Source organism: Heterodontus francisci, chromosome 18 (assembly GCF_036365525.1).
Source record: "Heterodontus francisci isolate sHetFra1 chromosome 18, sHetFra1.hap1, whole genome shotgun sequence".
In the NCBI taxonomy this organism is placed as follows: domain Eukaryota; kingdom Metazoa; phylum Chordata; class Chondrichthyes; order Heterodontiformes; family Heterodontidae; genus Heterodontus; species Heterodontus francisci.
In genome coordinates this window covers 11,053,762-11,066,567 of record NC_090388.1, presented here as the reverse complement: position 1 = coordinate 11,066,567, position 12,806 = coordinate 11,053,762, and the positions used below count along the sequence as shown (strand labels likewise).

The following is a 12,806-nucleotide window of genomic DNA, read 5'->3' as shown; positions in this document are numbered from 1 at the left end:
AGATGTGGTCTAACCAGAGCTTTGTATAGCTGCAGCAAAACATCCTTTCCTTTATATTCTAGCCATGTAGTCATAAAGGCTAACAGTCCATTAGCCTGTTTGATTATTTTTGTATCTGAAAGGTCAGGGAAAAGGCCAAATCGTTTGGAGTTGGAGACAGTTAGGAGTTGAGTGGTTTTCACTCTGCATTGAGTGTTGACATTACCCATCGTTTCTGCAGATTACCAGGAGAGACTGACGGTTCTTCTATCATGCAATTATAAAATTGTAGTTGCTGAATTTACTTGTGTAATGTTTTTTTAGCTGCTAATTAGGTCCATTCTTAGCGATGATTTTTTTCATCTTGTAATTCTGAAGGGGTAAGTGATTTGTATGGTGCTTGTAAATTGTTAACTCGACACCAGAGTTAGCACATTGTAGCAATTACATTCCAAGGTGTCTCTTGTACTATTTTGTTGTTCTTAGTCTGGAATGTTCCAGAGGGTCTGGAAAATAAATTAGCTCATTATTGATTGATTGTTCAGTCAGAACACATATCAGGCTGGATCCAACAATACAAACTCCTGTCGAAATCACCCCACATTTAATATTGGAATACCTCTTTTTAATCCAATTCTTTTCTTTCTGTTCCCCAAACATATCTCCAGGTGTCACATTCCCTCACTCCATGTGCCATAAGGCTCTTGTGTGGTAGCTGAACAAATGCAAAAAACCCCAGATAAGCAATACCCACCATAGTTACGTTATCTCTGCTATTTTATAAAGGATATCGGAAGATCAGTGAACAACGTGCCTTTTAGAAATCGACCGGCCCAGACCAGACTCGATCAGCTCAGTAATTCACCTTATTTTATTACCTGCCCTATAATTAGGGGGAGGCAGTGGCCCAGTGGTATTGTCACTGGACTAGTAACCCAGAGACCCAGGGTATTGCTCTGGGGACATGGGTTCGAATCCCACCACGGCAGAAGGTGGAATTTGAATTCAATTAATAAACCTGGAATTAAAAGCTAGTCTAATGATGGCCATGAAACCATTGTCGATTGTTGTAAAAACCCATCTGGCTCACGAATGTCCTTTAGGGGAGAAAATCTACTGCCCTTACCTGGTTTAGCCTACATGTGACACCAGACCCACAGCAATGTGGTTGACTCTTACATGCCCTCTGAAATGGCCTAGCAAGCCACTCAGTTGTATCAAACCGTTGCAAAGTCAATAAGGAATAAAAGCGGTGGACCACCTGGCATTGACCTCAGCTCCACCTAGAAGGACAAGAACAGCAGATACATGGGGGCATCACCACCTGCAAGTTCCCCTCCAAGTCACACACCATCCTGACTTGGAACTATATCGCCGTTCCTTCACTGTCGTTGGGTCAAAATCCTGGAACTCCTTCCTAACAGTACTGTGGGTGTACCTACCCCACATGGACTGCAGCGGTTCAAGAAGGCAGCTCACCACCACCTTCTCCAGGGCAATTAGGGATGGGCAATAAATACTGTCCTAGCCAGCGGTGCCCACATCCCACGAATGAATAAAAAAAAATTCCCTGGCTATTCCCAGTTGTTGTAGTCCAGAAAGCCAGTTGATAAATGATGAAACTGCACCCAGTCTTCACTCGGCCTTACATTTATTTACAAAATGAAACATTACATGCATATACCTCCTTATGCAACCCCACACAGTTTCAGTAAATATCTGTTTATTTGTGCTCAAGTAAGATCCCATTTAATGCTCTCCACCTGCAGATAATTAACCACATTTGATATACAATTAACACCAGCCTCCTTTTTTTTTTCCAGAAAAGCAGAGTCATGTTTGCCTTTCCCATCCTCCGACACATATTTCCTTTCCATAGAATTTTATCATTAGAGCCTTCGCTCTTTGTCCCTCCACATCTTTGGCTGTAAACTATTAGGTTCTGGTGATCTCTCCACCCTGACTCCCGACTCTCCACCCTAACCCAGACTAAACTGACCTATGTGGTCTGGTCCAATCTGCACCTTCTCATATGTTATCTCTTGCCCCACCCCCACCTCACTTGCTTATAATCTGTGACTTTTCTAATATTTGTCAGTTCCGAAGAAGGGTTACTGACCTGAAACGTTAACTCTGCTTCTCTTTCCACAGATGCTGCCAGACCTGCTGAGTGATTCCAGCATTTCTTGTTTTTGTAACTGACCTACATCTGTCTCTGGTGGTCTATCTTAAATTCCACTAACTGCCCTTTATCCCATTAACTACCCTAAGCCTTACTAACTACCCTAACCCCTCATTAACTATCCTACACTAACCTCTGGTGATTGTACAATTTTAATATTCAACTTTTCTGTGAAAATTGAGGTGAACCATTTTAGTGTCACTTTCCATTGCAAGCACTCGACCTTTTCATCTCCTCTATCACTTTATTTCCTCCAGTACTTCATCTCTCCATCTCCTGACCCTCACTGTGAACTTTTTTTTAATGTACAAATATAAAAGTATTTTGTTTCCCTTTCACATTTTGATAATTTTCCATCATTCCCTTTAGTGTTTCTTATCTTCCTTTATAGCTTTCCCATGTATATTTGTCCTGGTGTTTTATTATCTGTCCTGTAAAAGCTAAGTGCTTCTATTTTTAGTTCAAATTTGATTTTATCTCCTTATTCATCTTTGAAACCCCAGCCTTTGATACATTTCCTGTTTCTCTGACTGGAATTTACTTGATTTGTTCCCTCTCCAGGGTAAATAACCCATTAAGAACAAAACAAAGAAAATTACAGCACAGCCCTTCGGCCCTCCAAGCCTACGCCGATCCAAATCCTCTATCTAAACCTGTCGCCTATTTTCTAAGGGTCTGTATCTCTTTACTTCCTGCCCATTCATGTATCTGTCTAGATACATCTTAAAAGACGCTATCGTGCCTGCGTCTACCACCTCCGCTGGCAATGCGTTCCAGGCACCCACCACCCTCTGCATAAAGAACTTTCCACGCATATCCCCCCTAAACTTTTCCCCTTTCACTTTGAACTCGTGTCCCCTTGTAATTGAATCCCCCACTCTGGGGGAAAAAGCTTCTTGCTATCCACCCTGTCTATACCTCATGATTTTGTACACCCCAATAAGGTCCCCCCTCAACCTCCGTCTTTCTAATGAAAATAATCATAATCTACTCAACCTCTCTTCATAGCTAGCGCCCTCCATACCAGGCAACATCCTGGTGAACCTCCTCTGCACCCTCTCCAAAGCATCCACATCCTTTTGGTAATGTGGCGACCAGAACTGCACGCAGTATTCCAAATGTGGCCGAACCAAAGTCCTATACAACTGTAACATGACCTGCCAACTCTTGTACTCAATACCCCGTCCAATGAAGGAAAGCATGCCGTATGCCTTCTTGACCACTCTATTGACCTGCGTTGCCACCTTCAGGGAACAATGGACCTGAACACCCAAATCTCTCTGTACATCAATTTTCCCCAGGACTTTTCCATTTATTGTATAGTTCACTCTTGAATTGGATCTTCCAAAATGCATCACCTCGCATTTGCCCTGATTGAACTCCATCTGCCATTTCTCTGCCCAACTCTCCAATCTATCTATATTCTGCTGTATTCTCTGACAGTCCCCTTCACAATCTGCTACTCCACCAATCTTAGTGTCGTCTGCAAACTTGCTAATCAGACCACCTATACTTTCCTCCAAATCATTTATGTATATCACAAACAACAGTGGTCCCAGCACGGATCCCTGTGGAACACCACTGGTCACATGTCTCCATTTTGAGAAACTCCCTTCCACTGCTACTCTCTGTCTCCTGTTGCCCAGCCAGTTCTTTATCCATCTAGCTAGTACACCTTGGACCCCATGCGCCTTCACTTTCTCCATCAGCCTACCATGGGGAACCTTATCAAACGCCTTACTGAAGTCCATGTATCCGACATCTACAGCCCTTCCCTCATCAATCAACTTTGTCACTTCCTCAAAGAATTCTATTAAGTTGGTAAGACATGACCTTCCCTGCACAAAACCATGTTGCCTATCACTGATAAGCCCATTTTCTTCCAGATGGGAATAGATCCTATCCCTCAGTATCTTCTCCAGCAGCTTCCCTACCACTGACGTCAGGCTCAACGGTCTATAATTACCTGGATTATCCCTGCTACCCTTCTTAAACAAGGGGACAACATTAGCAATTCTCCAGTCCTCCGGGACCTCACCCGTGTTTAAGGATGTTGCAAAGATATCTGTCAAGGCTCTAACTATTTCCTCTCTCGCTTCCCACAGTAACCTGGGATAGATCCCATCTGGACCTGGGGACTTGTCCACCTTAATGCCTTTTAGAATACCCAACACTTCCTCCCACCTTATGCCGACTTGACCTAGAGTAATCAAACATCTGTCCCTAACCTCAACATCCATCATGTCCCTCTCCTCGGTGAATACCGATGCAAAGTACTCGTTTAGAATCTCACCCATTTTCTCTGACTCCACGCATAACTTTCCTCCTTTGTCCTTGAGTGGGCCAATCCTTTCTCTAGTTACCCGCTTGCTCCTTATATATGAATAAAAGGCTTTGGAATTTTCCTTAACCCTGTTTGCTAAAGATATTTCATGACCCCTTTTAGCCCTCTTAATTCCTCGTTTCAGATTGCGCCTACAATCCCGATATTTCAAAGCTTCGTCTTTCTTCAGCCGCCTAGCCCTTATGTGTGCTTCCTTTTTCCTCTTAGCTAGTTTCACAATTTCACCTGTCATCCATGGTTCCCTAATCTTGCCATTTCTACCCCTCATTTTCACAGGAACATGTCTCTCCTGCACGCTAATCAACCTCTCTTTAAAAGCCTCCCACATATCACATGTGGATTTACCTTCAAACAGCTGCTCCCAATCTACATTCCCCAGCTCCTGCCGAATTTTGGTACAGTTGGCTTTCCCCCAATTTAGCACTCTTCCTTTAGGACCACTCTCGTCTTTGTCCATGAGTATTCTAAAACTTACGGAATTGTGATCACTATTCCCAAAGTAGTCCCCTACTGAAACGTCAACCACCTGGCCCGGCTCATTCCCCAACACCAGGTCCAGTATGGCCCCTTCCCGAGTTGGACTATTTACATACTGCTCTAGAAAACCCCTCCTGGATGCTCCTTACAAATTCTGCTCCATCTAGACCTCTAACACTAAGTGAATCCCAGTCAATGTTGGGAAAATTAAAATCTCCTATCACCACCACCCTGTTGCTCCTACATCTTTCTATAATCTGTTTACATATTTGTACCTCCATCTCACGGTTGCTGTTGGGAGGCCTGTAGTACAGCCCCAACATTGTTACCGCACCCTTCCTATTTCTGAGTTCTGCCCATATTGCCTCACAGCTCGAGTCCTCCATAGTGCCTTCCTTCAGCACAGCTGTGATATCCTCTTTGACCAGTAATGCAACTCCTCCACCCCTCTTACCTCCCTCTCTATCCCGCCTGCAGCATCGGTATCCTGGGATATTTAGTTGCCAATCATGCCCTTCCCTTAACCAAGTCTCAGTAATAGCAATAACATCATACTCCCAGGTACTAATCCAAGCCCTAAGTTCATCTGCCTTACCTACTACACTTCTTGCATTTACTGTTAAGGCAAGCTTTTCATTATCCTAATTTTCTTGTATCAACTCAGAAATAATCATGGTAAGGTAGGTTTTAAGGAGCATGTTAAACTTGGAGACAGAGGTAGAGAGGCTGAGAGGCTTAGGAAAGGAATTTCAGAGTTTAGGGCCCAGGCACCTCCATAATATCACCTGTCTCTGCACCTGTCCCTGCCTCAGCCTTTCTGCTTTGTTACCTTCAGTCTCAACTGTTCCACTGCACTCTTGGCTGACTTCCCACCTTCCACCCTTCATAATCTTGAACCTATCCAAAAAACTGTATCCCGTATCCTCACCCGCATCAAGTCCCATTTGCCTATCACCTGCCAGCTGACCTAAATTTGCATCCAGTTCTTGAACACTTCAAATTAAAAATTATAATCCTTGTGTTCAAATCCCTTTATAGTCCCTCACCCTCCCTATCTCTGCAAACATCTTTTTTCACCATATTTATTAATGACTCGAATGAAGGAATAGAGTTGTTTATCCAAGCTTTCAATTGATACTAAGTTAGGCGCCACAATAAATTGTGCAGATGTGGACAGAAAGTTGCACAGGGACACACACATTAAGTGAATGGGAGAAACTTCAGCAGGTGGAGTTCAGTTTGGGCAAGTGCAGGCCCAAGAAAAATAGATTGAGAATATGTTCTAAATGGTGAGAAACTGGGAGCTATCGATTTGGCAGCCCATGAATACAAATTATTAATAGCTGGTGGACAGGAACAAAAAACAATCAAAAAGGCTAATGGAATCTCAAGGGGATTGGAATACAAAGGTGGGGAAGTGATGCTTCAGTTGTACAGAGCCTTGGTCAGACCCATTCTGGAATCAGTGTTCAGTTTTGGGCACTGTACCTCAGAAAGACTTTATTGGCCTTGGAGTGGGTACAGTGCAGATGCACCAGAATGATACCGGGGCTTAGAGGGTTAAATTGTGAAGACAGGTTATATAAACCTGGCTTGTATTTCCTTGAGTTTACAAGACTGAGTGATGATCCGATTGAGCTGTATAAAATGTGAAAGGATTTGATAAGCTAGATAGAGGGTAACTATTTTCTCTGGAGGAATCTACAATAAGAGGCAATCCTAAAATTACAACAAAGATATTCAGGAGCAAAATTACACAAACGGTGGTGGAAATCTGGAACTCTCTTTCCCAAAAAGCTGTTGATGCTGGGGGTCAATTGGAGATTTCAAGACTGAGATTGGTAGATTTTGTTGGGGAAGTGTATTAATGAACATGGATTAAAGGTGGGTAAAAGGAGTTAAGATGCAGATTGATAGCAATCTAATTGAATGACAGATGAGGCTAAAGGAGCTGAATGGTCTCCTGTTCCTATGTTCACTGGCGTCCTTTCAGCCCATCTGCTTTAATTGTGTCTTTTATCAATACTGCTTCTCCTTTCCCAACTTCCTGGTGCTTTCTGAAAATTGTGTAGCCTGGAATATTTGCCCGACTTGTAACCATTTCATATTCTTTAAGATAAATGTGTGCTTCTAACTCGTGTTTTATTCCTTATGCTACGTACATTCCTGTACACAATTCTTATTTGGGTAAGTGTCCCCACCCTGCCCACGTGCCCTGACAGTGTACTACTCACAGCTTTTGACCTGTCACACTTTGTTCTGATGCTCTGTCTATAACAGCAATGTGCTAACAATGTGATACACCCTGATATCTGGTGTGAATTTGTGTTTCCTTTGCTGACCAGAGCAATGAAGTTGTTATTACAGTGAAGAATTAGCTGTAGTATATTTCTGAGAAGTGTTTTTTTTTTTGCAGCATCTTCAGACCGAGCTGCCTCTCAGTTCGGACGAACTGCAGAACACATTTGATGCTCTAGATACAGATGGGAATGGGTACCTTACCTTGGAGGAATTTACCACAGGATTTAGTGAGTTTGCGGCAATAACTTTAACTTTCAGTTTATTATACAGTATACTGTGACCATTTTTAAGTGGAGTGCTTCCACAAGATTCCGTTGGCTTTCTCAAAGCAATTCGCTTGAATTCGGCTGAACCAGCGAGAAAGATTGAGGAACTTTGAGTGCAAATCGAGTTTCCATGATTTTTTTGTGTTAGTTTAAAAAGCATTGCGCTGGAAGCTGACTCCACCCACAAAACTGGCCACACCCCTTGATCAAATTAATCATCACAGTACATTTCTGCTAATTCTGCTCTTCAGGGGTCTCTTTCAAATTAAGTTTTTTTTTTAAAAGGCGCAATGACAAATAGATGTGTTTTGAAAAACTTTTAAAATATTAACTATTAATTTACCGAGAAATTGCCTGTTGAAACTAGCAAATGATCCTGTGTAGTTTTTAAAAGTCATTTTCAGTTATTTAAAACTGGGTTACTCACAGGTGATGGACTAGACCCTCTGAAACTAATTTTTATGTGACAAACCCATCAGGTTAATTACATCAGGAATAATTTTTGATGCAAAAAAAGTTCTAAAACGTTGCCCAAATCTGCTGGTTCCTAGTAGATATTGCGTCCGCCTCCGTGCAAATGGGTTTGAGTAGAAATTTCCAAAAATTCATTCAATTTGTGCCCAAAGAGGAGACTCTTTGTTATGGACAGGTGGTAAGGGGTGTGAGTGGCTCCCACCGTTTACCTCCCAACTGACCGCAATCGTGTTTTCTTAAAATTATGAATTAATCACTGGAAGAGCTGTTCCACAGACTAGTCAAGCAACAGCCTGACGTAGTCGTACTCATGGAATCATACCTTACATACGATGTCCCGGATACCGCCATCACCATTCCCAGGAATGTTCTGTCCCACCGGCAGGGCAGACCCAGCAGAGGTGGCGGCACAGTGGTATATAGTCACGAAGGAGCTACCCTGGGAGTCCTCAACATTGACTCCGGACCCCATGAAGTCTCAGCATCCGGTCAAACATGGGCAAGGAAACCCCCTGCTGAATACCACCTATTGCCCGCCCCTCCCTCAGCTGATGAATCAGTACTCCTCCATGTTGAACAACACTTGGCGGAAGCACTGTGGGTGGCAAGGGCACAGAATGTATTCTGGGTGGGGGACTTCAATGTCCATCACCAAGAGTGGCTCGGCATCAGCACTACTGACCGAACTGGCCGACTCCTAAAGGACATAGCTGCCAGATTGGATCTGTGGCAGGTGGTGAGGGAACCAACAAGAGGGAAAAATATACTTGACCTCACCCTCACCAATCTGCCTGCAGCAGATGCATCTGCCCATGACTATTGGTAGGAGTGACCACCGCACAGCCCTTGTGGAGACGAAGTCCCGTCTTCGCATTGAGGATACCCTCCATTGTATTGTGTGGCACTACCACCGTGCTAAATGGGATAGATTTCGAACAGATCTAGCATCCATGAGGCGCTGTGGGTCATCAGCAGTGGAATTGTACTCAACCACAATCTGTAACCTCATGGTCTGGCAGGTCCCCCACTCTACCATTACCATCAAGCCAGGAGACCAACCCTGGTTCAATGAAGAGTGCAGGAGCAGCACCAGGCATACTTCAAAATGAGGTGTCAACCTGGTGAAGCTGCAACCCAGGACTACTTGCATGCTAAACTGCGTAAGCATCATGCGATAGACAGAGCTAAGTGATCTCATAACCAACGGATCAGATCTAAGCTCTGCAGTTCTGCCACATCCAGTCATGAATGGTGGTGGCTAATTAAACAACTAACTGGAGGAAGAGGCTCCACAAACATCCCCATCCTCAATGATGGAGCCCAGCTCGTCAGTGTGAAAGGTAAGGCTGAAGTATTTGCAACAATCTTTAGCCAGAAGTGCTGAGTGGATGATCCGTCTCGGCCTCCTCCTGAAGTCCTCAGCATCACAGATACCAGACTTCAGCCAATTCGATTCACTCCGCGTGATATCAAGAAACGACTGAAGGCACTGGATACTGCAAAGGCTATGACCTCATTCCGGCAATAGTATTGAAGACCTGTGCTCCAGAACTTGCCGCACCCCTAGCCAAGCTGTTCCAGTGCAACTACAACATTGGGTGGTTGGGGTGGGGGTGTGGTGTGGGGGTGTGGGTGGGGTTGGGGGGGGGGGGGGGGGGTGTTTGGGGGGGGGGGTTGATCCTGGCCAATTACTGCCCCATCATTCTACTCTCAATCATCGGTAAAGTGATGGAAGGTGTCATCAGCAGTGCTATCAAGCGGCACTTGCTTAACAATAACCTGCTAAGCAACGCTCAGTTTGGGTTCTGCCAGGGCCACTCAGCTCCTGACCTCATTAGAGCTTTGGTTCAAAATGGACAAAAGAGCTGAACTCAAGAGATGAGGTGAGAGTGACTGCCCTTGACATCAAGGCAGCATTTGACCGAGTATGGCATCGAGGAGCCCGAGCAAAACTAGAGTCAAGGGGAATTGGGGAAAACTCTCCGCTGGTTGGAGTTGTACCTGGCGCAAAGGAAGATGGTTGTTGCTTTTGGAGGTCAATCATCTCAGCTCCAGGACATCACTGCAGGTGTTCCTCAGGGTAGTGTCCTAGGCCCAACCATCTTCAGCTGCTTCATCAAAGACCTTCCTTCAATCATAAGGTCAGAAGTGGGGATGTTCGCTGATGTCACAAATGGTGCTGAACATTGTGCAATCAGATACTGAAGCAGTCAGTGTAGAAATGCAGCAAGACATGGCCAATAGCTGGGCTTGGGTTGATAAGTGTCAAGTAACATTTGTGCCACACAAGTGCTAGCTAATGATCATCTCCAACAAAAGGGAAACTCACCATCTTCCCTTGACATTCAATGGCATTACGATCGCTGAATTCCCCACTATCAACATCCTAGGGGTTATCATTGACCAGAAATTGAACTGGTGTAGCCATATAAATACTATGGCTACAAGAGCAGGTCAGAGGCTAGGAATCCTGCGGCGAGTAACTCACCTCCTGACTCCCCAAAGCCTGTCCACCATCTACAAGGCACAAGTCAGGAGTGTGATGGAATACTCTCCACTTGCCTGGATGGGTGCAACTCCAACAACATTCAAGAAGCTCGACCGCATCCAGGACAAAGAAACCGCTTAATTAGCACCCCATTCACAAACATTCACTCCCTTCACCACCGACGCACAGTGGCAGCAGTGTGTACCATCTACAAGATGCACTGCAGCAACGCACCACGGCTCCTTAAACAGCACCTTCCAAACCTGTGACCTCTACTGCAGTCCATGTGGGAACAGCACCACCTGCAAGTTCCCCTCCTAGTCACACACCATCCTGACTTGGAACTATATCGCCGTTCCTTCACGGTCACTGGGTCAAAATCCTGGAACTCCCTTCCTAACAGCACTGAAGGTGTACCTACCCACATGGATTGCAGTAGTTCAAGAAGGCAGCTCACCACCACCTTCTCAAGGGCAATTGGGGATGGACAATAAATGCTGTCCTAGCCAGCGACGCCCTCACCCCAGGAACAAATTTAAAAAAAAAGTGTTGTCAAAGGAGCCTTGATGAGTTGCTGCAGTGTAGCTTGTAGATGGTACACACTGCTACCACTATGCGTTGGTGCATTTTGAGTTTGGTGGATGGCATGCCAATCAAGCGGGCTGCTTTGTTCTGTATGGTGTCGAGCTTCTTGAGGGTTGTTGGAGCTGCACCTATCCAGGCAAGTGGAGAGTATTCCAACATACTCCTGACTTGTGCCTTGAAGATGGCAGATAGGAAGACTCGCAGCCTCTGACCTGTTCTTCTGGACACAGCATTTATGTGGCTGGTCCGGTTCATTTCAGTTTTTGGTCAATAGTAACCCCCAGGATGTTGATAGTGGGGGATTCAGCGATGGTAACACCATTGAATGTCAAGGGGAGATGGTTAGATTCTCTCTTGTTGGAGATGGTCATTGCCTGGCACTTGTGTGGCGCGAATGTTACTTGCCACTTATCATCCCAAGCCTGGATGTTGTCCAGGTCTTGCTGCATCTGGATACGGACTGCTTCAGTATCTGAGGAGTCACGAATGCTGCTGAACATTGTGCAAACATCCGCTCTTCTGATCTTATGATGGAGCGAAGCAGCTGAAGATGGTTGGGCCTCGGGCACTACCCTGAGGAACTCCTGCAGTGTCCTGGGACTGAGGTGATTGACCTCCAACAACAACAGCCATCGTCCTTTGTGCTAGATGTGACTCTAACCAGTGGAGAGTTTTCCCCCGATTCCCATTGACTCCAGTTTTGCTAGGGCTCCTTGATGCCATACTCGGTCAAATGCTGCCTTGATGTCAAGGGCAGTCACTCTCACCTCACCTCTTGAGTTCAGCTCTTTTGTCCATGTTTGGACCAAGACTGTAATGAGGTCAGGAGCTGAGTGGCTCAGGCGGAACCCAAACTGAGCGTCAGTGAGCAGGTTGTTGCTAAGCAAGTGCTGCTTGACAGCACTGTTGATGACACCTTCCATCAGTTTGCTGATGATCAGGAGGCAACTGATTGGGCAGTAATTGGCTGGATTGAATTTGTCCTGCTTTTTATGTACAGGACATAGCTGGGCAATTTTCCACATTGCCGGGTAGATGCCAGTGTTGTAGCTGTACTGGAGCAGTTTGGCTAGGGGAGCGGCTAATTCTGGAGCACTGGTCTTCAGTTCACTTGCTGGAATATTGTTAGGACCCAAAGCCTTTGCAGTATCCAGTGCCTTCAGCTGTTTCTTGATCTCATGTGGAGTGAATCGAATTGGCTGAAGACTGGCATGGTTGGTACCTCGGGGCGGCTGAAATGGATCATCCACTCAGCACTTCTGGCTGAAGATGGATCTAATGCTTCAGCCTTGTCTTTCGCACTGATGTGCTGGTCTCCCCCATCATTGACGATGGGGATATTTGTGGAGCCTCGTCCTCCTGTTAGTTGTTTAATTATCCACCACCGCTCAAGACTGCATGTGGCAGGACTGCAGAGCTTAGATCTGATCCCTTTGGTTGTGGGATCGCTTAGCCCTGTCTATTGCATGCTGCTTCTGCTGTGTGGCATGCAAGTAGTCATGTGTTGTAGCTTCACCAAGCTGACACCTCATATTTTGGTATGCCCGATCTGCTCCTGGCATGCCCTCCTGCACTCTTCATTGGACCAGGGTTGGTCCCCTGGTTTGATGGTAATGGTAGAGTGGGGGATATGCCAGGCCTGAGGTTCCAGATTGTGGTTGAGTACAATTCTGCTGCTGTTGATGGCCCACAGCGCCTCATGGATGCCCA

At 45.3% G+C, this 12,806-nt stretch overlaps 1 protein-coding gene across 7 annotated transcripts in view; it reads left to right on the top strand.

The window, feature by feature from the left end:
* cracr2aa (calcium release activated channel regulator 2Aa) overlaps positions 1–12,806 on the top strand; it is a 114,796-nt gene that overhangs the window by 31,185 nt on the left and 70,805 nt on the right. For all 7 annotated transcript variants that reach the window (XM_068050251.1, XM_068050248.1, XM_068050245.1 and 4 more), the window contains one exon: positions 7,399–7,510. In XM_068050251.1, coding sequence (XP_067906352.1) covers positions 7,399–7,510 — 112 coding nt within the window. The remainder of the gene's footprint in view (positions 1–7,398; positions 7,511–12,806) is intronic.